General features: G+C 37.0%; 1 protein-coding gene across 7 annotated transcripts in view; it reads left to right on the forward strand.

The window, feature by feature from the left end:
• Window positions 1-27720, forward strand: part of MEF2A (myocyte enhancer factor 2A) — a 58260-nt gene that overhangs the window by 12851 nt on the left and 17689 nt on the right. For 4 of the 7 annotated variants that reach the window (XM_039358909.1, XM_039358907.1, XM_039358910.1 and 1 more), the window contains exons 2-5: window positions 3615-3808; window positions 9489-9692; window positions 25807-25944; window positions 27474-27690. In XM_039358909.1, coding sequence (XP_039214843.1) covers window positions 3755-3808; window positions 9489-9692; window positions 25807-25944; window positions 27474-27690 — 613 coding nt within the window. In that variant the 5' untranslated portion in view covers window positions 3615-3754. Of the gene's footprint in view, window positions 1-3614; window positions 3809-9488; window positions 9693-25610; window positions 25743-25806; window positions 25945-27473; window positions 27691-27720 lie in introns of all 7 variants that reach the window. The other 3 variants (XM_039358908.1, XM_039358911.1, XM_039358913.1) reach the window with 1 other exon arrangement.

A 27720-nucleotide genomic window follows, 5' to 3' on the forward strand; every position in this document is an offset into this window, starting at 1 on the left:
CTTTTTATGGGCCCACTGCTGTTGCATACAGTATTATCTCAAACTAGTTGCGATCAGAAGATAGTGGCAAATAACTTGTGAAATCTTGCCAGGGAAACTTGTCCAGGCAATCACCAGGAGGCAAGACTGATTAGAAAGCATAAATAAACACACAAACTTTAATATTATATAGTATGTATGTGTACAAACTGCGCAGCCTGAAACTGCATTCTTGATAATTTGACACCTCTTCACTGTAGTATTCTAAAACTGATGTCTGTTTTATATCTCTTTCCCTGCCCTGCGCCTAATCATTTAGATAAGATTAGAAGGAAGGAGATATGGTTGGAGCTCCTATTTTTAGACTTAAAAGCAATTTTTGGTAGGAGCACTTAAATTGTGGCTGTGCCTCTGCTCTTCTAAAACTATGCAAGTTGGTAGCCATTACATAATATGCATCATATGACAGTGAACTTCATGTATTGTATTCTAAGCTCCATGAAGAATTTACTTTTATTCTGAAACTCCCATTATTCTAAAATTACAGCAGAAGGGAAAACTATGCCTTTTCAATGTATCCTACATAATGTTATACAACTCTTACATATCTCTCTTGAATTTATTTTTCAAAAGCTCTAAATACTATGAACTTTTATCGCAACTTTTGTTCTGGTTACCACCTTTTCCAGTTCAGCAATATCCTCCTTGAGATAAGCTGATAAGAAACTCTTATAGAGGTGTAAATAAATATGTGCAAGAAAAAAGCATTTCCAGGAAAGATTACCTTGAACCCTACACCTTGCCACCTAGGGTTTTGCTTCCTGAATCACAGTTATATCTTTCTAAGTGAGTGAGTTCATAGCTTCTGCTATAGCTTCTTGTAAATCTGTAATTTCCTGACAGTAAGAATAATTAGTGGAACGGCTTGCCTCCAGAGATTGTGGGTGCTCCCTCACTGTGTTTTCAAGAAGAGATTGGACACCCACCTATGTCGCCTGCTTGAGCAGGGGTTTGAAGACCTCCAAGATCCCTTATGACTCTATTCTGTGTTTTCTGTTCCCTTGAATATTTCTGCTTGATGTCAGTGAGGCCTTTAAAGGAAATTTTAGTTGCTGATTTTGATTGAATAAATATTTGCACTGCAGACAACAGCAGCTCTCTAAACTGAGCTATCCTTGAAAAGGTGAACAAGTGGTTAGTACTGGAATGGATGGCGACCAGGACACTGCAGGACTCTGGGTTAAAGTGGGAAATTAAAAAAAAAAATCTTTGAAAGAAAGATTGATAGGTCTGTCCATGTATTAACCAGGTGCAAAGCCTTTTAAATCAGCTGTTTAAGAAGAAAACGATAAAGTGCTTTATATGTTTTCAGATATTTCAACAGTCAGAGCAGAAGGCATTCATTCCGTCTTTATTCTGTGACATCAACTGTAGATTAAAGCTGCTTGTAAAATATCCCAAAATGGTTTTTGCCAGAGGACAGCAGTTACTGCAAGATGCATATGCAGTCAGATGTCTGCTCTATGTAATATGTGCAGTTACTCCTTTTCAAGAGTTGGTGTTGTTCCCAGTCCTTTAGAACTTAGCAATCAGCATTGAAACACTGAAATATTCTTGGCAGAGAACAAGTAGCTATTTATCAGGGAATCAAATTGCCTGGAAGAAATACAACTCACATTTTTTCTCTCTCTTCAAACTATGCCAGTAAGACTTGCGTGTTGCATTTTTAGGGTGATTATTGTTTGGAAGTTCTGCCATTGTCAAGTCTGTACTGTAGAATTGTTTCCACGTGTCTTGGCAAATTGGAAACACGTTGATAAATTGTGTAAAATTGACCAGTTCCTGCTTTAAAACATAGTTTTAATTCAACCGTAGAATAAATTCTCAGTGGATCATTCCAGGGGCATGCCATGCTTCAGAAACAAGCAATTTTCAATTTTTCACTCCTGGTGTACTTTCCTAATTATTAAATTGGAAATACAAACCCGCTCACATTTCAGTAGGCCTCCAACTTCCTGTAAGAAGAAAAATAAAAGCCCATTGGTGTAGTCAAGTTTCAGCAAATCTAAGAAATGCTGATTGGATCATGAACACAGGGACACAAATAAGTTTTCCAGATTGCCATTGATGCTTACCTTCTATCCAAGTCAAAGCATATAATATAATTGTAAAGATAGAGGCATTTCCAGACTGACTTCAGAAGAACAAGCCATCATATGAAAGAGTTTCCTCATTCTTTATGAACTGTTTGCAAATTACTAACTTTCTGTAGGACCAAAGAATGTTGCAGCCAATAGGAAGGTGGGATATGTTCAGATTATTCCAGGTTCTTATTCTAATCCATGCTTTTGAAGATAATGCCCAATTTGGACAATATTTTGTGATCGGTGCTTGCTTATTCTTCGCCATGGTTGTCACAGCTGCTGTGTACTGTGCTATGTGCCTTGATTCTATAGTTTTCAAAGGAATGGGAAACCTAGATTCTTGAAGTGCTGTTGAAGTTACCTCCTGTCACTTTAACCCTCATAGCCAATAGCTATGGAAGGTGAAGCTCTTTAGTAATTAAAGGACTACTTGCTCTCTCATTCTTGGTGTGAAGGAGATTTGTTTCCCATTTTCTCTATTTTATGCTTTCTTAATAAACATTAGTTTGCTAGATAACAGTGTCTTTATTCTGCTGTTCAACATGCCCACTGTCTATAAAAAATACTTTTTTTTTCATTATGAATGGCTAATTTGAAACTGGGTTCCTGTTTGTTGCTTCATCATGATGTATTGCAATCCTTTGTGTAAAAACCTTAGAAATCAGTAGCACAGTACTTTTTTTAGGTATAGGTTGTCTTTTAATAAATTTACAGGTTAGTTCCATTTCTATGGCCAATGACGTAGTGTTACAGTTGGAAAAATGTGCAAGCAGCAAAGAAATGTTCAGATTGGTAATTGGCTTGTTAGTGATGTGTGAAAACTTACAAGTTTTACAGTAATGAATATAACCTTGAATTTCTCAGCTATTTGTCAATCCGTATGTTCCTGTGAAATAGCCTTTTGGGAAAATGAAGTGCTGCATAAAAAGTCTCAAATGGATTTATTTTTAAACAGCATTCAAAAGTTGTTAGTTCTTGAATAGTATCTTATATGTGAGCCTACAGCATTATTAAGAGAAGAAGGCATAGAAAATTTTTGAAAATGGAACAAGGCCCAGAAATGTTAGGCGTCGGTTTGACTTTTTTGGTGGGAAGTTATTGGAATGATGTTTCTTTCCAATACTGGAAGGAATTTTATCCTGTTGACAGTGAAAAAGAAAAGCTACATATTTTGATTTCGTGTAAAATATAGAAATTAAAGAAATTTCTCTTTATATAAATATCTCACAATAAATAATGAATACATTTTGCATTACAATATACTTGTTAAAATTGGCTCAGGGTGTTTAAAAAGGAGCTGTTGATTTTTTTTACATAAAGCATTGGGAGATTAGTACAGCCTTGACCTGGCTTTGATAATGCAACTCATTAAAGCAGAATGTCCTTTTCTAGGTTCACCTGATTGTTGAAGGAAGATGCACAGCAACCAATGTAGAAACATTATTGATATGAAATACATGTTTTTAACTATTTTTCTTTTCTTAATTTTAGATTTCTAAATCAACCCAGTGCACGGTTCTGTGTTTGGGCTTTAGTTGTGGAAGAGAAATGCCTACCATGTGCTAGGATACAAAGTTTGTGGATCCTTTTATTTCCGTGGTTCTGGAATATAAAGAGAGAAACAGGACAAAATGGGGAGGAAGAAAATACAAATCACAAGAATAATGGATGAGCGGAACAGACAGGTGAGAGGATGCTTCTTTGGAAAAATATTTATCTTGCATTCACTTTTGTAAAAGTTGGAAAAGGACTACTATTCCAAGCTAATATTCCCCCCCCCCACAACTTTATCCTGGTAGCCGCTACGGACGAGCTACAGAAGAAAGTATGATGGAAATATTTTTATTTGGTGATATATTTATTATTATCCTAAGCCTAATGTAATTATTAGCTTTATTTGTGAGGATTGCACAAATTCATCATCATTTTTTTAGGTTCAAAGTATTGCAAAAGTTTGAGAACCCCATCTTTAATGTATTCGGATTTAAGACTTCATTTTTTTTCCCCTGTATGATACAGAATACTCAGTGGATTTATAATATTTCCATTGCATTGGAATGGAATCTGCTTAAAAAGGCTACATATTATTTATGTAACATAATTTTACTCAATAATAGATTTTTATATAAAAGTTTGTCAATTACTTGAAGCAGACATTCAATCATAGTTCTCCAGCACAGGGGTTAGCTCTGTCTTCCTGCCCATTCAGACCAGGTCAGCCAAACTTGCCACGCCTGTCCTGGGCTAGGACACCCCCAGTCTCGACCTGGTCTCCAGCCCTACAAAACGTGGCAAGCTTGGCTCCCAGAAAGAGGTAGGATAGAGCTTACCATTGGTGAATTCTCCTAAAAGATCCATGTTCATTCTCAGCAGTGCTGGGATCGGCGCTGTTTTGAATGACTGGTAGAAGAGAGAAATTTTTTTTTTCTCTTTTAAACTCCTAAGGAGAACGGAGGCTTCCGTTCTCTCTCCACCCAGTCGCATTTAGATTCTGCAGCGCTGGGATCAGCGCTGCAAGCCGAGGTTAAAAATTCCTTTCTTTTGGGTCCGTAAAGAGAACAGAGCCTTCCGTTCTACTTTCATTCACTTTATCTAGAGCAGTGGTTCTCAACCTGTGGGTCGCGACCCCATTTGGGGTCGAACGACCATTTCACGGGGGTTGCCAAACAACGCAGTCCGCCATTTTTTCCCCCTTTTCCTTAGCTGTGCTACTCCCTTTTATTCTATTGGCTTTTGAAAGCCAATAGAATAGACTCTCTTGAATAGAGTCTAATTCTATTGGCTTTCAAAAGCCAATAGGAATTGTCCAGGCTGTCTCTGCCCTGCTGAGCCCGCCAAAAGTCCCATTCTGCAAACGGTGCTGCACCAGTTGAGTAGTCCTCGACTTACGACCGGTTGAGTAGTCCTCGACTTATGACCGGTTGGGGGGTCGCAGCATTAAAAAGGTTGAGAACCATTGTACTAGATCCTGCAGCACTGCAGCCCGAGGCTCTTCAAACCTCCGGGGGGGGGGTGGGGGTGGGATTTTCCCGCGGAGCCGCATTCGGCTGAATCAGTCTAAGGAGAGCAAGTGCAAGAAGCGGGGCCTCAACAGACACTGCAGAATCGCGGAGTCAGGGGGCTCCTTTTTCCTGCCGTTTCCAAGGCCAGTTTTTTCTGCTGGGTATTTTCCTTTTAAATAAGATGGGTATTTCAACTGAAATGTTTCCAGTCCTCAGTATCAAACCATCAAATTTCAGTGAGATTGATCAGATTATATACTTTCCTTTATTAAAATGTCATGTTTCATGTATTAATCTAGGCATTGAATAGTATTCCTTCAAAGGCTTGTGCAAATCACAGTCCCTAAATTGAATAAATGCATTTTCTAAGTATGTGTACAATTTCTACACCCCTCAGTATGTAGAGCAGTATTGAGAGAAAGATGCATTGCCCCTATAATTAGGAGAGATTAATGTAACGTTTACTTAGGTTTGTAGACCTCCTAATAAAGTCTTTTAATTAATTTTAATACACTTGGCATTTCAGCTCTCTAGAGATAGACTTTAGATCCAGTAGGAATTTCCAAGGATTGAAAACTGAATGATCACTTTTATGAAGGTGACAATTAGAGAACACGATCAATTTCCATAATGGACCAAAAAGGTTTTATTAGCCTCATAATATTCAAAAACAGGTACTGTAACATTTCTAAAGGTGTTCTAATCTGTTTTTAAAACCTTTGCCCCCCCCGCCCCCACTATAGATTTCATCTGTTTTCATTGCAACAGAGCTTGCACTGACCATGCTTACAATTACATTGGAAAGTTTGGTGATCTAAATTTATAGATTAGTCCAATGTGATGTGCAGGGACATGTCTTAGATTAATCACTGGATATCATGAACAGAATGCTTTGACTTACTGTTTTCACAAAAACTACTTCTTGGCCATCCTTGCAAATTATCCCAGTTTTGTTTATTGTTACTCCCTTTCCTGTCCTCTTCGTCTTCTAATCCTAACCCTGTTACTAGAACAATGAGTCTTGCTTTATCTTACAATTACTAATAAAAGATTGCCAGTAATCACATTTTATCATTATTTCTATCTTTTTACCCTTAAAGCTCTCTAGGTATTTGCATGTGTTTCCATGATATATAGCAGCTCATAGACTGTGTTTACCTTAATGTTATTTCTAAGAGGTTTTTCAGTTCCATTTTTAACTGGAGCAGATATGAGTGACTGCGGAAAGCTATATTTTTAGTGTGTTTGTTAGGGAAAAAAATGAAGCATAAAGGATCTCCTGGAGAGTTTTGCAATTATGTGTCATTTGATAAGTTTCAGTCTGCTAAAACACAAAGGAATAATGGAGTTTACTTTCTTGTCATTTTGTAGCATTTCAAGGAGTTACTTCTGTATCTGGCTACAGTTAAGTAAATAACCAATCAGTTATGACACAAACAATACAATTGCATCAGTGTGGCTTTGGGGGAACGTAAACTGGAAGCAGAAGCTCTGCTGTGTACAATTACCTGAGCTACTTGGAAGGTCTATACAGTATAAAAAATATAGTTCTACATCTCTGAAGAATAGTTGGACAGTAAAACTCTTGGTGACATTTTTGTAATGTTTCTGAGAAACAAGGAACAAAGTAGATACACAGTGAACAGTATGGAGTATGTTTAGACTTCGATTTATGTGGGAGATGCATGAGCAATAAATGCCCCTGAAAAGCAGCAATTTGAGATGCTTAAAATCCTTTTGTTTGGAGACTTGCTCAATTTTGCAAAGGCTAATTTCTCGTCCTAGCCCTTTCCTACTTACATTGGGAAATTACAAGGATTCCAGTATCTTTTCCTTTGTAGGTAAAAAGCAACTTAAGGAAGGCAGCTTTTATCAGAAGATGGTTGATTGGGAACAAGCAAACAACCTATACACAATTGTGCCAAAATGGCTACTGCCTTTTTAGTTTAAAAGTCAAATAGTTGGAGATGGGATTTTGACTGAGGACTCAAAAGAAAACCCATAATTGAGAACTTAAATAAGATACTAAACAACCCTACAGCCTGCTGGCAGAAATTCTGTCTGACGGATAATCCATCCATCCATTTTGGAGTTCATTTCTCTGATCTTAAATTCACCAGTAGGACATTGAGACAAATGTTTTAACTATGTCCTTAAACTAGTGTTTAGTAGGTAAAGTATTTGGTAGACTAGACTTCCTATCTGGTGCAATTTGCAGCAAAATAATCTCCTCTCGGAATGTTTTCCTGACAGAGCTGTGTGAACTCACTTTTTGGGCAACTGCCAGAGATGTGTATATCTGTGTGCTTTATTTGACTCTTGATCCCACTTATTACACATGTTTGGCCAGTATCCCAGAAGGAAGTAAGAATGAGCAAATGGATGGCTTTACATGAAGAACTACTTTATAATTATTAAACTCATATTCTTGCATTAAACATTCTGTAGTCCTACGGGAACTGCCAAGCTTTATCTGTCCCGAGAGCAGTCCCATATACCTGCTTTTACACTATAGTGGCATTTAATAATGGTTACTCCTCAACTTGAGCCCAACATTTCGGTGGCTAAATGAGAGAGTGCAGTGAGTTTTGCCCCATTTTGTAACCCTTCTTGCCACACTTAAGTAAATCACTGCAAATGTTTAGTAACCCAGTTGTTAAGTGAATCTGACTTCCCTGTTGACTTTGCTTGTTAGAAGGTTGCAAAAGGTGATCACGTGACCGTGGGACATGGACCCCGTTGCCGAGCATCTGAATTTTGATCACATGATCGCCGGCATGCTGCAACGGTTGTCAGTGTGAAAAACGGTCATAAGTCACATTTTTCAGTGCTTTTGTAACTTTGAATGGTCACTAAATGAACTGTTGTAAGTCGAGGACTACCTGTATTCATTAAAGTGATCTGTCACATTGTTAGGTAATGGGCATCCTTCCAAAAACAACAATAGATGGAGCAGCTGCTTTAAAGTCCATATTCCTGTTTTGTTTTTTGTTTTTTTTAAAAAAAATCAAATATGACAATGAGTAAAAAGGAACGGCTGTGGTTTTTCTTCTCAAATACACTGTGTTATATAGCCTTGGAGTTACACAGCCAATTGTTTTTACATATGATAACCTAAAATCTGTTGAAGTCATTGCTTTAAGCCAAGTGTGATATTCCCAGTTCAAACTGATTTTGCAGATCTAGTTTGTGACTCATTGTCCCATTATTTATGTGTTTTAATTTGCTGGACTATCCTTAGTGAGATGGAGGACATAGAAACTCAGATGCTTTCTTTCTAGCCTTTGAATAACATTAAATTGTAGGTAATGGTCTTTCTGTGCTGTTCATGCATACAACTCTTCAGTGTTTCTTATAAGTAATAAATCGTTTCAGTTTAATATGTTTATCTGATTATATGTTACCCCCCAAACATACAAGCTTCTTGGCATGGGAAACACAGCCGAAAATACCGGAGGAAATGAAAAATATTTGCAGAGGTCAAGAAGATCCTTCCCATTTAAAGAATGTGCTTCAAATTATGTGATTAGTATTGCTTCCAGAGGGCAGCACAAATTAACATTGGATTATGCTGAGAATTATGTTTTTTGCAGCTCAGAATGATTCTGCCATCTAGTCCACTGCAAGTCTTTCATTATTCATCATGATGGACCTTCAGCAATGATGATTTTTAGTAAGCCACCCAGATTAACCTTTGTCCAGATTGATACCTTTCTTTTCTGATGGTTGGAGCTGTAATAAAACAGAATAACAAGTTGTAAGGGATGTTGGAGGTTTTCTAGTCCAATCTGCTGCTCAAGCAGGAGACCCTATACCATTTCAAAACAATCTGAATCCGACCTCTTTTTAAAAATCTCTAGTGATGGAGCACCCACAATTTCTGAAAGACATTTTGTCCAATAATGTCCATTTTATTGTCTATTTTTGTGGAAGAACATCCCAAGTTCATGGTTGACTTCATGTCTATGTGTATTCAATTATTTCTGTTTCTACTTGAATCAGTTTTTCTGTTGATAAAGTAATAGATACACAGAATAAACTATCTGGGAAAATATAATATAAAGTAATCTTTATTGTCACTTTTTTCTGTGAACCTACTGGCACACATTAAAAAATGAAATTCTGATGCCTTCTGTCTGTCTGTCTGTCTATCTATCTATCTATCTATCTATCTATCTATCTATCTATCTATCTATCTATCTATCGACTTCAAAATGCAATTTGTGATATCCTGTAAAAAAGCTCTGTTAACATAAAAAAGTAACCTCAAAGGTCTGGTGGGTCCAGCTGTTCTGGAACACATTCAGACTTTTGCCATTAAATACATCCTGCTGAAATATTTCTTCTCCCCTTTTGTTTTTAGGTGACCTTCACAAAAAGAAAGTTTGGATTAATGAAGAAAGCCTATGAACTAAGCGTGCTTTGTGACTGTGAAATAGCACTCATAATTTTCAACAGTTCTAATAAGCTCTTTCAATATGCCAGCACTGATATGGACAAAGTTCTTCTCAAATACACAGAATACAACGAACCCCATGAGAGCAGAACTAACTCAGATATTGTTGAGGTAACACATTACCATTCCCTACTTAATGTATAGTAGTTGTATTAAATATTAGTAAGTGGTATTTATTTCTAGATAGATCATTGTTCGTTTCAGTTCTCATTACTAGTTTGGTGTAGTAGTTAAAGTGTTGAATTGGGTGGGTGGAGACTTGATTCTAGTCTATCCTCAACTATAAAATCTCATTGGATAAATTTGGGCCACTCTTCTCTCAGCCCAATCTGGCTACAGAGTTATGGGGTAAATGGGAGTATTATATATGCTGCTGTCATCTTCTGAATGAAAGGTGGAATATGAAAACAAATCATTGTCATTATCATCATCATCATCTTAAACACCCCCTAAATAAACAATCCTGGAGTTGATTCAGGGACATTAGCCATTAGATTTAGGGTGCTTAGATTTATTTGACCAGGTTCAAGTTACTGAAACCAGAGTTTAAGTAAGTAGAGGCTTTTAGTGGTTCTTTAACAATATTCAGTTGGGGTGAAAATTTGAACTTTTGGAGATAGGGGAGATTTAAGGAAGCTCAAAACTTGAATAGTCAGATATAATCCCAAAGATCTGGGGATCTCTTCTCTGTTTCCAGTTCTTTCATTCTTGGTGATAAAAAGCTGTAATAAGTTGAGCTTATACTTCTGGCTACATCCTTTAACTGCTAGTTTTGAAGCAGAATTTTCAAATAATTCCTGGTCCATTTTTAAATTCTCGCAAGTGATACTGGCAGAGTTTACCTACTACAGTACAGTAAAGAAAATGCATTATATTCCACATTCACGTATGTATGGATTTTACTCTTCCTTTAAAAAAAAAAAAGATACCTTGCGACATCTTGAACTAAGATATTTCCACAAGACGTAGATTAGATTTTTCTTGAGAATTAAGAAACATTGATTGATGTTTAATCTTTTCCTGTCTCCTGTTTAAAGTACATAAAAAAGCAAGATACTTAGGGCATACTACCTTATTTCAACACATACAAGTGTTGTTCTCCAATTTGTCAGTTTTTCAAATTGCCTTTTTGCAGGAATACTTTACTTCTGCCACCATATGTTTCATGCACAGATTCCTTCTATAGTGATTGAAATAGTTTATTTGCTATAGTGTGTATACTTGTCACGAGCAGTATACGATTTCTTGATTTAAAAGTAACATTCAGTACTTTGGGGCAAGTGATAATTCTCTATATGTAGTCTTACATTATGTCATGTTTTTGGCTGATTAAAATGTTTGTGTTCATAAACTAAATGCTATTTTATTAATTGCATGGGAGATTGTAAAAGGATAGCCTTCTCTGTCTCTAAAGAGAAGAGCAAATCCATACCCCACTGCTTTCTGCTTGCTAGAAGTCGGGACCCAGCAAATTGAGAGTCAAATTAAATCCTGGTCTTTAGAATACTGAGCTGAGCAAAGAAAGGTCCGTTCCTTTCTTCATATCTGCAGGGTTTTAAAAAAAACAACAACTTCAAACTTGTTTTGCTTCCAGTGACCTCTTTTTCCTTATGTATGGTGAGCATGAGTTTCTGCATAAGATTTTCTTTGTATATTACTTAAATAGAATCCCAGTCATAGTGGGGGAAAAAAATCAGATCTTTTGTAGGTCCTGAAGATCAGCTGTTCTCTTTGTGGAGTAACTAAAACAACCAATTTGTTTCTTATGATTATTCTAAAATGGATTCTTTTTTTCTGATTAATCTATTTATAAATCAACCAAAAGTCCATTCTTTTAAATTAGAAACGCTACTTGTGTGGCAGTAAAATGTGGTTTTCGTTCAAGCCATTAAAAACTCAGCCTTGACTCGTATCCCTTTAGGTTTCTCTCTTCCACCACCACCCCTGTTTCTCTCCTCCCTCCCTCACTGAAGAGGGTGTGATAGCTTTTTTAAGGCAATGCTGTAGAAAATTACACATCTATAAGATGTTTATTGAGTGGAGCAGATGGTAGCAGTTGGCTAACCTTGTTTGGTATGAGCACCTAAGCCAAGTCAGTCCTGGCTAATATTTCAGTAGGAGATCTTCAGAGGATACTATAGGTACTACTCAATAGGCTGTGCCGAGAAGATGAAAAAAAAAACTACCCAGAAGAAGACAGTGACAAATTGCTTCTGTATCACTGCCAAGAAAACTGCAGATCTATGAAGTCACTAGTAGTTGAGCTTGATTTTAAGGAGGCTTAACCTTAAAAACCATGTAGAACTGGGAACATGCTGGACGATATGCAGGGATTAACTTCTTAGCTAAGGATGTAAAGCTTCTGTTCAGGAAAACAATTCACTCGTGTGAATTTCTTCCTGAAGAAAGTATAGCTGTTAAATGTGTGAAAGACTGTTATAAATATTAATCTTTCTTCCTAGCTTATAAAAGTGTAACATTATTAACTGTATTAATGCTAAATTTAAGCAGTTGTTGATTTGTGAAGATATCATAATTTTTACAATAAATTATAATGTTTTGAGTGAAGTGGGATGCATTTAGTATATTTTGGTTGATTTGTGTATTAGAAGTTAATGTTCTATTGTACATTTAGCTACAAATAGAAATGGCAAGGGGTAAAAATAGATCTAGCAAAGCACCACTCTTGTTATTGTTTAGGAAGTCCAATCTGTTAGACACTTAGTATTTCTAGAAAATGTTGAGAACTTCTCATAAAGACATTTCCTCCTTGAAAATCAGTGTGTGTAGTGAACAGTTGGTTCGGATTCTGTGTTTGTTCCAAACAAATTACAGTGAGTGGATTAAAATGGAATGAAATGCAACACTTTACTGACCTTCAGCAAACCTTATTTTATATAACTTTGTAATTACATTTCCCAGTTACTGGGATTTTGCCAGCATCATGAAAAATCTGGAATATTAAGGACTCCATCCACTGGATCATACAAGGGTGCTTGGATACTTGATGTTGTTAGAAGAAGGATGGATGTCAGAGTTCCAAGCAGCTATGCAACTATAGATCAAAAGTTTTTAAGCACAAAAGAAAATGGTATCAAACAATGGGACTATTTCTTTGGATTCCAGTATAGCAAGATCAAAATCATGGTTTCAGTTTTGCTATCAGGTTGCGGGATACTGCTTGCTTTCCTACCTAGACTAATAGAAAAAGGATATGACATTATGTTTTTAGCAGTTACTGTTTAAAGATTAATTAATAAAAAATTACAATAACTGGTCAGTTGTAGAGTACGGGTTTTTATTAAGTGATCTAAAAAGTTGTTTGTTGGGAGATGTTTGATTCTTTTACGTCATTGCAATCCTAGAAACAGGTGTGTGTGAACAGAAAAACATGTAGAATATTTTGTAATGAGGTTTAATTAGTAGGTGAGCTTTTTTATCTCACTGAAAATTCTGATGTTTTTCATGTTTGTTGCTTCCTATAATTGACTTGAATAAAATATTCAATATACCAAATTTCAGAAATTTAGACTACTGTATAGCATTTGAATTCAAATAAACTCAGCAGTGTTACCATTCATCCATAATGGAATTTGATGCTGTATTTTAGAAATGCATTAGATAACGTAATTCTAGCACATTTGTGACTAGTATATGAATCAGGATAGCCAGATCTGCTATTTCAAAGCAGAATTCATTGTCCACGTAGTATTTTATTAGATATATTATTTTTAGATCTTTTTTTATTTTAGATTTTTGAAATTGTATTTATGGGTTGATTCAAGAATGCATGATGCATTTTAAGATTAATGCTATGAAGCTATATTTACAATTTATTTTTATTCTTGGTAAGTAGCAGTCTAGTTAGGAAGTGCTATAATTATATGTCATTTTCTGCTAGAAGTTTATCTTCTTTAAAGAGATGACAAATTCAGTATAACCCCTGAAGTTAATTTAAATTGACACAATTCAGGTAATTGTCTAAATATTATCCTACTTCCTTGTTTGTGCATACAGGTCTAAAAAAATTGCTACTCACATATGAAAGAATGAGCTTTACTGTGACTTAAATAATGGTTTTTTTAAAAAAACCATTGAACGCTTTAGAGGTTGTCGTTCTGCTACTTACCCAATGTATTTATTTTCCCGATATGTCAATATATTTGCATAAGGATTCTGTAAAAAATTCTAGTTTATTGTAAGTATATTTGGCCTATTGTAGTATTTGGCTACTCCTGCTTGACTTTTTTAATTGCTAAAATAAAAAGGGGTCTGAAGATTGACAGTGATGACTTCATAGACATGTTCATGCAGTTTTCTTGGCACAATATGCAAGTGGCTTCTTATTGCCTTCTTGAGAAAAGCGTTCTTGCCTAACTCTTATAGTGGATTCTCTGATAGGCTCCTATCCAGACATTAACCCTGCTTGATTTCCTTAGCTTTGCACCTTTGGCTTGTCGGTTCTTGCCATCCTTGGATAGGACACCCAGCAGCATCTGCAGCAGAGGCAAGGGGTCAAAGGGCAGCCTAGCTAAAGCAGCATTGCCAGACCAGCCCTGCCCTTTTCTGTTTGGCAACGTTGCATACAACTGCAGGGCAAAACCTGGGGAACAGTCCAGTGATACTGTTTCGTCATTCTGATAAAAGCAGTGAGGTCCTGTTAACACTTCTAGGAACATTGTGTTGTGAATGCATAGCTTTAGGTTATGATATTGGAGTTAATTTTCACATGCACAGTTTGCAGCCACAAGGAAAGGAAAGGAAAGGACTTTTACAAACTAGAATCAGGGGTAGTCAACCTTGACTCTTTTATGACTCGTGGACTTCAACTCCCAGAATTCCAGAGCCAGTTGAAGTCCACGAGTCATAAAAGAGCCAAGGTTGACTACCCCTGAACTAGATGGACATGTTCCTGGGGAACATGAATTAAACAGATTCTAGAGACATTCATTAGGTATGTTGATTGTTGCCTTAGCTTTCTAGATGAGCTACCTTCCCCATTTTTACAAGAGGGCATATATTTGAATGAAAGGTGAATCCACAAATACAGTAAAAGCAGTCCTTGCTTCCTGGTCACTTGTGCAGCAAATATTCAAAGTTGCGATGTCACAGCCAGCCCTTGAAGTTCCAGCTATTGCACCATCACCTGCAGTTACCTGCTTATGATTCAGTTCTTAGCAACTGTCTCGAACTGGTTGTGATGGTTGCTGGTTGCTGTGGTTATCAGCCCACTGGGTGCTATATCAAAAATACCTTGGACAACACTTAGTAAATCTCTGTACTGATAAAATTTCCATCTGTCAATTACAAAAGGCCACATTGCTTGGATCAGCACACGTACTATGCCAGTATATTATAAGATCCTAGGTTCTTGGGAAAAAGTCGATACCTATGAGGGCTAAAGAATTGGAAGCTGTGATTTCACATAGTTGCATACATAATATGCCACAAAAAAACATGTTAACTTAGAGACAAAAAAAGTTTGCATAGCTGGATGTTGCAATACCTGGAGACAGCAGAATAGAAAAGAAAGAACTGAAGAAAATCACCAAATCCACAGACCCGCAAATTAAAGTACAATGCCTGCGACAAAAGAAAGCAGAGATAGTACAATAGTAACGGGTGACTTAGGTGCAATTCCATAACATCTGGAACACCACTTGAACATCATCAGCATTAACAAAAATCACCATCAGTCAGTTGCAAAAATTACTTCATACTACATCCTGCTGTGATACCTTTAACATCGTCAAACAACATCTACCTATTCTCACGTCTTTGGGAAGGATTACATAGGTGGATAAAAATGCCCAATCCAGTCTAAACATCTGGTTGACTGTACGCACAACTATAATAATAATTTATTAAATTTGCTGACTCTGGGTAGCTCCCACCAATCAAAGAAATTACAGTTAAGTCAATAAAGCGTAAAAGATAAAAAATAAAAGATGGCCCGAGGGGGGTCTCACTCTTCTTTGCCAAAGTTTTGGATGGAAAGCCAGATTTTTGTGGCTCTCCTAAACAGCAGCAGAATCGGACCATCCAGATCTCGGGAGAAAACTCATTCCAGAGAGTAGGTCTGCTATAGAGAAGGCAGGGGTCTCAATATATGACATTGTTAAATGAAAGAAACCCAGAGTGCACTATCCCTGTCAGATTGAATCAACCAGTCAGATATTATGGGAGATAGGCAATCCTTTAAGTACTATTTGGGGCTTAATAGGTAACAACCAGCACTTTGAATTGTACCTGAAAGTCAACTAGCAGCACTATAGCTCACAAAACAGAGGTATTACATGGGCATGCAAAGGTATACCTATTACTGCTCAGTCTGCAGCCACCTCTTGGACCAGTTCAAGCTTCTGAATGGTGTTCAAGGGCAACCCCATGTAGTGTGTGTGTTGCATCCACTAGGTCACCAGCGCATGAGTAAATTGCACTATCAGCAAAGAGGAGGATCAAAACTATGTTCTCTTTTGACGTGCTTTTAATCAAATGCCAAGTGCAACGAACATTTTAACTTGAATGCAAAGACTATGTTTTTTGATTTATAAATCAAGTATTACCACAGTAGAACTGGATTTTTATATTCCTTAACCAACTAGTCAAAACATTTCTCTCTCTCATCACACATCCATTGCCGTCTTCATTTGACGCTTCAGCTTGAAAAAAAAAATGGTATTCACAAGGGCTTTTCTCAATTGGGCCAGGTACGCACAGCCGTGTCGTATTGTGTGGGAGGAGAGGTGGGCTTAATGCTTTACTGTTTTCCAGTGTAAGGCGCCCGTTGCAAATTACACTTGAGAAGAGTTTCCGTTCATATTGGCTGAAATATGAATTTTCCAAGCATACTTACTATGTGTGTGCATGAATTTTCAGGTTATTATGTGCAGGAAATGGAGGGCTAATCCTGCCCCAGAAGTGCCTCCCACAAATTGCTTCCCCAGGTGACAACCTATGTTAGAAACTGCTTGGCAAGAGTGTAAGTTCATTTTAAAAAGAAGCTAATTTATGTCTGAAAGGAGGGAAGAGGGGGAGGCATCTTACCTACTGAAGAAGCAAGGGATCGGAAATACTCTTGGGGAAAGTGCTGGTATAATGCGCTGTGGTGCTCTTCAAATATGGGGGGTGGGAGGGGGAGTCACTCGTTATCCCATGGTGCAGTGCATGGAGTGCAGGATAATAGATTCTGGTAGGATATTAGGAAAAAACGTAATAAGTGACAGTGCAACAAATTCTCTTGCAAAAGGATCCCTGTTCTTGCACATATGCAAGCTCCGGTTGGAATTTCCTGAATTTTGATTCCAGCACTAAGGAAGGAGTTAAACTCAATCACCTAAATGTTAGTTTCCGATTCTGTATTCTTATGATGATCAACTGTAATGCAGTAATGATCCTTTTATGGTTTTATAGAATTGAATACTTATTTAATACATTTCTTTGCAAGTTCTACATAAACTGCAGTCTTTTATAGGCCTGGGTGATGCCTATGATTATCCCATCAGCTACAATTCGTTTGTCCTAATAAGATATTTTCAGGGCAGAAATAAATGAGAATATGTTAGGATTAATTTACTTATCTCAGTGAGCAACCAGTGGCATGTGACTGGTTTTGCTCAAAGTTGAAATTTAATTCCAGGGGTCCAAAACTGCTGAGATGACTTTGTAAGTTGGACATGCAATAGCTATCTAGTAATTCCTAATTTTGTTATGATTTAAAATAACTGAGTGGTCTGTTAAGTACTATAACTACTATAAGTGCAATAAGTAATATTTTAACAAATAAATCTCACTTGTTTAAGTGATTTGGGGATATTACTTGAGGACTGCAGTTTTGGAAGTCGGTATATATACATGTAACAAAAAAGGCATGCTAACACATTATGAATATTTAATACAATACATTTTTCAACACAAAGATACTTTTTTCCTACATTTGCTAATGAATGTCACTAGCACTTGGGAAACTGGTGTCTTGAATGTATCAAAGTTAAAACTAACTTCACAATAAAATTGTGAAACTCTACCCTTTGTATCATAATTTCAGCTGAATGTTGTTCTTTGGAGGATACTATGCATACCAGGCGTGGTATATGGCTTTAGTCTAATGGACTGTGAGGACAGCAGTGTCATACCTTTCATCATCCCAGCTCAAGGAGATTGACCTTCAGCCCTCCGTCCCTTCAACATTTTCCTTGTTAGGGCTTAAAGTAATGCTTTGTAAGTCCCAGAAAGAGTAAGGAAATTTCTGATATTTCTTGCAAAGTAGCAAGAAAGGCAAAAGGCTGTGGGTGACCCAGGCAAGCCACAAGCCTCCTTTTTCCATTCAGCTTCTGCTTTTTGAATATTCCTGCTTTCAATTCATTTTTTGTGTGTCTGCAACAAGTAGAACTCCCACGTGTGTCTTTTCACTCTTTCACTGTGTTGCAAGCTAGAAGCAAAGAAAGTTTTCCCTTTTGCTGCTTCCATTGTTTTCTTTGTGTCTCACCATTGTTTGCAAAGAAGCAGCTACTTCCTTTGGAAGTTTGCGCTTTCTCAGCCTCTCTTTTTGTCTTTTCTTTCAACTACTAATGGGATTGTTTTATCTGAGTTTTTGCTGTAACAATAAAATGTACTTGTATTATTAAATTTTAAAATGTCCTTAACAAGTACCATTCATACTATTTAAGGGCATTTTAAAATGCAATAATAACAGGATATCTGTAAATCTTTTAATGCTAATGTTTAATGTTAATGTTGAGGAAAAAATGTAATTCTTTTTGTTATAATTGTGAGTCACAGATTTCTTGATAGAAAATAGAAAAGTTGAGAAGCTTTGTTGTTGGAAAAACATTCTTGTACCAGGAACTAGGTATTATGGCCAGATATAAATTTAACAACAATAGTATCTGAAGGTTAAACTTCTACATTTTTTCTTTCTTAAATAACTAGAAAACTAAGCCGTATGTTTTGGTTAGTGAAGGTAGGTTAATCCAGATTTCAGTAAGTTGCATTTGTTGATCAGTTAAATCTTGCCTGATAATTAGGAATTACAAAATAATGCAACAGATTTTTTTTCTCTTAAAATGTGTTTGTATGTTGACTTTGAAGTGGTTCTAAGATGGAGAAATTCTTTGGAAGTGGGGCAGTATACTTAAAAATGCAATAGAATGATTGCTTATTTTTGGTCTTAAATATGACTGGAATTAGTTTTGCCTTTTGTTCTTGATTGTAAATGGTATGATGCAAGTTGGTGTTTGCTGTCTGGTGAGCTTCCCAGCTTAATATGTGTTTCCCCATGCCTCAGATCACTATGTTTATATATATTGATAGATTATACAGGTAGTCCTCAACTTACAATTATTTTAGTGACCGTTCGAAGTTACAATGACACTGAAAAATGTGACTGGACCATTTCCCACACTTACATAAATATGGTTCATATTTATGACGGTTGCAGTGTCCCAGAGTTACTGTGTAGATTTTATTAGAACAAGCTCTAATTCCCGCATAATAATTCCAATAGTAGCATGTGGCGTTCGTAATTCCAGAAAGACGCTTGCTATTATGGAGTGGCATATGCACCAGGACTTGTGAGTTAACTCATGTTTTTTAAAACCAGCCCTCTGGAGACCCACAGAAGTCTTGTGACTATGCAGATGTAATGTGATTTTGAGTACGTGTTGACCTGGTGCCGTGCCAAAGAAAAGCTGCTTCATTGTCCTCAATGGATACGTGTTCATCTTTTTGAAGTGATGCCCCAGAGCAATTTGCAATGTCCACAGATCAGTAACTCCTCCAGGATATATCTCAATCAGTTCGCGATTGAATTGGATGAGATATAAGCACAAAAATATTCATGGAAGAGCAGTAGGTATCCTTTCCCCTTTGTTTACAGAATTTTAGGCATCCCATTTTCTTCACGCCAAAATACTGGTGTTTCTTCGGATATGTACATAGTTTTTTTTAGATATATACATATACAGCTGCATATTTTTAGTCAGGAATACCCTGATTCAGACCACATATACCCCCAAATTATTTACAAAGTGTAACTGTAATAATTGTTCACCTCTAAAAGTTCAGCTGCATGGTAATTTCATAACACAGTCAGCCACTCTTTGTGATTATAACCGTACAAGTATATTAACACCATAATTATCTTGTTGCAGAGCTTGAAGTTCTGCATCTGTTGAGGGAAAAAAGCTGATAATTTTTCTGTGCCACAGTGTAACTTTGTCTGTGGCAATATCCTGAAAAATATGAATGGTATGCCGTATGTACAAATTTAGTTGTTGAGTGAGTTATGTAATCGAATGTTTACTTATTAAGTCATGTAGAGGCAGCAATTGGATTAAAAATGTACAACTTGGTTTTTAGTTGCACCTGTGTATGGCACAGAGCAACGATACAGATATTTCAGAGCTTGGCTATTACATCCCAGAGGAAGACATTTGTTAGGGATGGTATATTTCTCCTCCTCTGGTGGGGATGGTTTGACCCTGGAGAGTGTCAGCTTTCTCTACTCATTCCAACTTGAACATAATAGGTAGTGAGTAAGAAGCTTATCCCTGTGTACACATGGTATGGATCCAGCCAGGCCTCAAATAAATGCAGCAAAATGTTAGGATGAAAGTGTTATAGCAGGGGTAGTCAACCTTGGCTCTTTTATGACTCGTGGACTTCAACTCCCAGAATTCCTGAGCCAGCTGTGCTGGCTCAGGAATTCTGGGAGTTGAAGTCCATGAGTCATAAAAGAGCCAAGGTTGACTACCCCTGTGTTATAGAATGACAGTGGTTCTCAACCTATGATCCACAGAGCCCTGGGGGAGCGTCTATGTCACCCCAGGGGATCCGCAAAGGCTTGAAGAAATGTTATGATTCCTGGGGGGTCCGTGGCTACAAAAGGTATTTAAAGGGGGTCCGTGGTGAAGAAAAGGTTGAGAACCACTTAAACAAAAGCTGGCTTTCCTGATACCGCTGAACCGTATAGATAAAGTCCTTCCGGGCCCTGTCAAATAGCCACTGTTTTGTGTCTGATGAGATGACAGGCATCCAAACAATGGCATAGTAGAAGAGAGGTTGGCAGAAGCTGGATCAGGATTTTATTTATGCCCTAACAGATTACAAAAGAGGGGGGGGGGGGAAATCTTCCTTAAATTGCATTTTGGGTTTCCTTTCCAATTCCTCAGAAAAAAGAATTATGGCAACAGTATTAGGCACTCCACTGATAAGGAAGAAAAAAATATGAAGGAATGCTGGAATTTTTTAACATGTAAACAGTAATAAAGAGCACAATGTCTCCTACACACAGTATGTTATTACTAATCTGGAATGCTATGGATATAGTGGATTGTCTAAAGTATAAAGAGGTGGAAGGTATATCCTCTACTTAAATCAGTGGTTCTCAACCTTTTTAATGCCGCGACCTCCAACCGGTCGTAAGTCGAGGACTACTCAACCGGTCGTAAGTCCAGGACTACTCAACTGGTGCAGCACCGTTTGCAGAATGGGACTTTTGGCGGGCTCAGCAGCGCAGAGACAGCCTGGACAATTCCTATTGGCTTTTGAAAGCCAATAGAATTAGACTCTATTCAAGAGAGTCTATTCTATTGGCTTTCAAAAGCCAATAGAATAAAAGGGAGTAGCACAGCTAAGGAAAAGGGGGGAAAAATGGCGGACAGCGTTGTTTGGCGACCCCCGTGAAATGGTCGTGCGACCCCAAATGGGGTCCCGACCCACAGGTTGAGAACCACTGACTTAAATAGTATTAGAAGCTTTTTTATGTATGTGCAGATTTCATCAGTGTCATTACATAAAGAACTGTTGAAATTTCACATTGAAAAAAAAACATTTTATGCAAGCATATTGTATAAGCTAAACAAAGAGTGTCCTGTTGCTGACAAATACTATGTATCACTCTATTCAGGAATTTGAAAAGGAGAAACCTCCATTATTACTTGAGGCATGCAGTTAAATAAAAATAACCATCTTAATTTTATAGCCCCAAATGAGTAATGCAAATATTATGACTTGCAATTAGATATAAAAGCAAAGCAATAGTAAAAGTTAAAATCACTACAGTTTAATAAAATAGAATGTTAATTGCCTTTGCTTATTAGGAGTCCAGAAAGCACTATGCTAATTACCTTTCAACTAGCTTTTATCATTTAACAATGTGACAGTTTATGGCAGGGGTGTCAAAACTGCTGGCCCGTGGGCCGGCCACGTCACATAGAAGCCGCGCCCACCCCATTGCTGGCAATGGCAAAACAGTCCCGATACGTCACACGACATCACGTGATGTTGTGAGTTTGACATGTTTGGTTTATGGGAAATGAAACCATTTAGTGACTATATGAGTTTGTGGAATAGTATATGAGTTTGTGAAATGGTCCTTTGGAATGTGGAATGTTGCTGCTCTTTGCGACTTGTGATCCTATTAAATGATCCTATTAAAATGATCACATTCTGTAAGACATACATTGAGACTGCTGTTATCTTCTGGGTTTTAGGACACACTATCCTTATGTGGTTGGAGCAATATGTGGTTGGGTGGGAACTCACCAAGGTTAAGAACCTACTAAACTATTAACCAATTCATCTGTAATAAGTGTTAATATTATTTTAGCTTGAAGACCGCTTCTGGTCTTACACTTGGAGGCCCTTGGAATTTTACTGTGGGGTGAGGTTTAGTGGCTAATGCTGTTCTGTGTATTTGAGAGGTGTTCAGTAACAGCACTTGCAGGACAAACTTTAATGATGCAATTTAAGAAAATATTCTCCCAAAGAAGGGCACGACATGGCATAGGCCTTCCTTGTGCAGTAAATCCATTCTGATAACAACTCTTAATTACTTTTAAGGTGTCCCTGACACAGTTATAGCATTTCATAGCAAGTCGTTTTTTCTGTGCTAAGCTGAGAAAGCAGCCTGCTTGTGATAACTTGTCTTACTATCAAGACTGGCAAAAACAAATGTTCATTTACCACTAGTTATTACACTGTGTTTTGTTCAAGAGAGAAGAAAACTCAAAAAAAGAGCACAAATAGGCTGCTTTCCGAGAAATAGGGCCCCTCTCTATTATGGATGAAAGTCAGCTATCTCTGACATGTTGTTGCCTTTGAGAGAACTGCTCTGGCTTATCTCTCACGTTCTGTTGGATTTTGCTTCTGGATGATAGCCATCCACTTGCTTTCCTTTGACATACAGGAGTAACAGTTTGGCTCTTACATTATTTGATTGTGATAAAACACGATGTTTCTATTTGAATTAAGCCTCCAGGACAGTTTGTGTGAAACTGATTAGAAGAGCAAACTTTTAAACATCACAAAATTAATCTTTTAAGAGTTTTAAGACAGCTGAGAACCTGATTTGAAGGGAAGGTTTCTAGAATCAGAAATAGGAGATAAATAAGATTTTTTCCTTTCCTTCTGAGTCAAGAGTTAATTTTTGTCTGAAAATAACTGTTAAAAGAAGGCAATTATCTTTTGTTCAGAAATTACACTTCAGCCTTCTGCAGTGAGCTTCACAATTCACAATACTTCTAGATTCCAGTGCAGTCATGTATTACACACAATACGTATGAGATTGGAATGTGTCTTGGGGAATAATGAAGAACGCTGCTGCGGTATTGTAGTAGTATATAAACTCTGCCTTATATAAACTTTAAAAAAAAAAAAAACTTCGCAGTTTGTAACATCAATGACTTCCTTTTTTCTCAGTATGCAGTTTTAGAGCGTCAGGTCATGTTGGGCAAAATGTATTCATTCCTTTATGAATGCCAGACGCTTTCTGAGTCTATTTATAGCATTCAATAATTTGTAAAGGTTAAATGTAATCCAGACTGTAGTGTTAGCATTTCTCCTGCTGATATCACAGAGTAAAAGACTGGCAGGTCAGCCTTGTTGGAGGTTTGGGAAGGCTAGCAGCTTTCAGAGTCTTAGACTGCAGGACCATGTATGGTTAAGTCCATATAAGTCTCCACCTGATTGGTTAGACAGTAAAGATAAGTACTGTGACAGGTGTTGGTGAAAGCTACACCTGTTTTCTCAACGTGGCCTGATTTGGTGGGAGTTCAAGGCACTGGGGGAGGGGGGGGAGGGGAGAGGGGCAGAATAGTATGCCAAGTAACCCGAGAAGGAATTATTTCCTAACGGTGCCTTGTGATCTTTACATGAATTTGATTGTGTTATGTGAAATGCTGAGAGCACTTTGAAGCTGCAGAGGGGGAAAAAAGTGCCAAGCCAAATGTTGCTTAAATGCACTGTAGCTTCAAAAGTTTAAAAGTTGTTATGGAAATGCAGCTGACCCACAAAGTGAGTTGGCTTTTGTTGTTCTACTTGTCTCAAAGAAGTACCATAAGTTTAGTGGAGCAGGGGATGTGTCTGTATGTCTGTGTATATATACATAGATGTATGTATGTGTGTGTATACACACACACATACATATAATACATTTTTTATATATTATATACACACATATATAGATATACATAGATATATACATATATACATAGATATGTACATTATATATATATACACACATATACATATATACATACACACACACACATATACATACATACATACATACACACATACACAAAATCTAAAAAGAATGTGTGTGTGGGTATACACATACACATTTTAGATCTTACAACTATTTTAATAGTTTTAGATTTTTCAACAAAAGATATTTAATCACTGCTACATTATTGGTAAAAAAAAAATTGCAAGCAATAATGAAATGAGAGCTATGGGTTTTGGTCTAAAATGTGAAAAAGGAAATCTTTCTGCTAGCAGAGTCCCAAAAACATTGTGTTGAACATACAAGCTCACTGTGTGTACCTTTCAAAATAAAAGATTGAGATTTCCTTTTTAAAGGAGAATAGAATGGACATGCTGTGTTCCTTTCAGGATCCTCTTTGTACTTGTAACGAATAAGTATATTTGATAATGCATTTTTGGTTTGTAAACTTAAGTTGGTGGAGTTGTGGAACAGGACAAAAAAATTGGTCTGAGATCAGAACATACTGTCATATCTTTGAGATGTTAAGCTTGTAGTTTCTGGCAACAAGCTTTTAACTAGTGCTTAGAAAGTAAATTTCAAGCTGAGGATAGTCTTTTCATAATTATTGTCTTCTGAGGAACAATTGCATTTTGCAGGGCATTGTGGAGAATGTACCTTTAGACTATGGGAACTTACACAATTTTAATGAAAATGTTATTACAAAATTTGAGAATGGTCAGTATACTAGTGATTCTGTAGACTCGTAAGCTAGAGAGGTTTGCATGGAAAAAGAACCTGTAATTTAAGCTGCTTCATTCTTTCTATTGAGTGTATTATAGCTCAGAAATCACCTATTTGCCTATTCAGAAGTGAGGAGAAGGATACCTTGTTCCATTTCTCTGCAGGTTTGCATAATGAATGGTGAGGTGAACAGCAGGTAGGAAGGGGTTAAGAGCCTCTTTCTCTTGCTGTTTTTCCATTCCAGTTCTCAGACTGTATTTGGCATTAAAATAAATAAAAGCAGAGGGGAGAGTAACACAGAATGTCTTGTAACAAGCTGTTTGATGCTCGAGATCTCTTGAAGCTAAAATCAGAGCACAGAGAATATGCTGATCCTTCATGTACCTACCTGATAGAGGGCAGGCAATCTCCTGCCCACTCTTGTTCTAGAACATTGGTTCAGTTTACACCGGGAACCATTTACAACTGGAATGCTCATAACTTGCTGTAGATTTAAATTCCAGATGAATACTACGACTAACAGTGAAATGGATTATTCCTAATTTCCCATAAAATTAGTTTAAACTTTTTTAAAACGCCAGGAAATTTGGGGAAAAAATTGTGGTGGTTACCAAGGAGATGGGGAATTATAGTTCTGTTAACAAATGTTGAAAAGTTGCAGTGTGTTAAGAAAGCAGTATTCCTGTGGCTTTGGCTGTGAAACGGTCAGTGCCCTCTTAATACAGCTTTGCAGTTGAAATGACAACAACATGGCAAGTGTAGCATTTCCTCTGTGTGTGAATTTTCCAATTGTATTTCAGACTTTAAGAAAGAAAGGCCTTAATGGTTGTGAAAGCCCTGATGCTGACGATTACTTTGAGCACAGCCCACTCTCGGAGGACAGATTCAGCAAACTAAGTGAAGATAGTGATTTTATTTTCAAGCGAGGCCCTGTAAGTACTTCTCTTGGCTCCTACTTTTTATTTGTTGATTCTTTTTATTAACTTCATTATTTAGGCTCTGAACAAGAAGGAAAACAGAGGGTGCGACAGCCCAGACCCTGACACTTCCTATGTGCTCACGCCACATACAGAAGAAAAATATAAAAAAATTAATGAAGAGTTTGATAATATGATGCGGAATCATAAAATCGCAGTGAGTACTGTGGTATGCCTTGTGCTCTTGTTACATGCATGAGAAGATTGGGGGATACCACCTTCTGTGGCTACTTCTGCTTGGAAAGCAGAAATACCCACTTGAGGTGTGTCCATCCGAGGCAGAAATCTTGAATGGTCGTAATAGCCCTATTAGGCAAATTCTGCTGAGCGATGCAATTTGATTGGGTGCATCTTCTTGGTGTAGAACGCAGCAAGGAAAGCCTGAGTACCTATTAGGTACTAAGAAATCCTACATTTTAGTAAGAAGAAGAAACTTCATGAGTAGTTAGAAATACATAGACCTTTGTGATATCTCCTGATGTATCTGAAGTCATATGCCTATGGATGGATAAAAAATAATTCTCTTTTTTTTTCAAGAGAGCATCCATAACATTGTTTTAGTTTAAGGAATTGTTTATGTTAAGGAGCGTTTATGTTAAGGAGCGTTTACTTCATAATCATGTATGTGTGTGTGTGTGTGTATACACACACATCTGTATATGTGTGTGTATATACACACACACATATACAGATCTGTTCTTGGTCACTTTTGGTGAGATTTGGTGTACAAATTTGATTAAAAAAAACTAGCAAACAGAGAAGGAGGAGCATCTCTAGTGCACCTTGTAGGGTAAGGTCATGTACTTATGTAATTACCCAAATTGTACGTATTAAATCATTAGTTTTATCATTATACATAGTACCATTCAAATGCATAATACTTAATGGACTATAAGAAGAAAAACAGCTCTCTCATACAGCCTAGGAAAAATATGGGAAACACGATAGTTATATGCTTGGCTGTACTTAGAGCAGAATATACAAATTAAGGGCTAAAAGCTTCATGTAAAAGATAAGTTTTGAGGAAGAATTTGAAAGCCATAAGGGAGCATTATAAATAGAAAGGCTTATAAAGTTTATCTCTGTGTAGATGACTTTGTAACATTCTTTCAACTACATTCCTTGCACAAGCTAATGTTTACTCTCCCTCACACATATGAATACTGTTACAATATTGTAACACACACTAACATTTTATTAGCTTCTTGGCAACTTTAAAACTTTTAATGTATTAAATCAAATTTATGTTCACTGTTAGAAAACAAAATAAATATTAGAGAATTTTTACGAGTAGCCTACTTTTACCTGCATGATATTTCTGATTGTAGCAGTATAACTTACTGTTTGTGGATTCTTTTTTTTTTTTTAAGGCCAATATGTTTTTGTTGAATGTTTGCTTGAATGTAACATGTGAATATCAATTAACCTGTTTCATTTCCTACTCGCAGTGTTGAATAAGCCATTTCTAAACTGATGAATTTGAAGAAATTAAAAGCTATTCGTTTCTTAACTAATTTTGAAACTTTGAGTAGTCGTATGTAACTGATGCCAATATTTTGTATTAAACAATAATTATAATCTGTGTATTTTATAAAAATCAAAGCTAGTATTCTAACACTTGATGACAGCTTAAGATTTCAAAAATGTACTTTTCTGTCTCAATTCCCTCCCCCTCCCCCTTTCCAGCCTGGGTTGCCTCCGCAGAACTTCTCAATGTCGGTCACTGTTCCTGTATCCAGCCCCAATTCTTTAAACTATAGCCCTGGGAGCTCTCTTGTATCCTCAGCCCTGGCAGCAAGCTCTACCTTGACAGATCCCACACTGCTAACTCCTCCTCAAGCTTCATTGCATCGAAATGTATCACCTGGAGGTCCTCAGAGACCCCCAAGTACAGGTAGCGCAGGTAAGACTGATTCTAAAAGTCTGTAAATTC

Source organism: Crotalus tigris, unplaced genomic scaffold (assembly GCF_016545835.1).
Source record: "Crotalus tigris isolate CLP2741 ecotype Arizona unplaced genomic scaffold, ASM1654583v1 scf7180000019068.10715455, whole genome shotgun sequence".
Classification (NCBI taxonomy): Eukaryota; Metazoa; Chordata; class Lepidosauria; order Squamata; family Viperidae; genus Crotalus; species Crotalus tigris.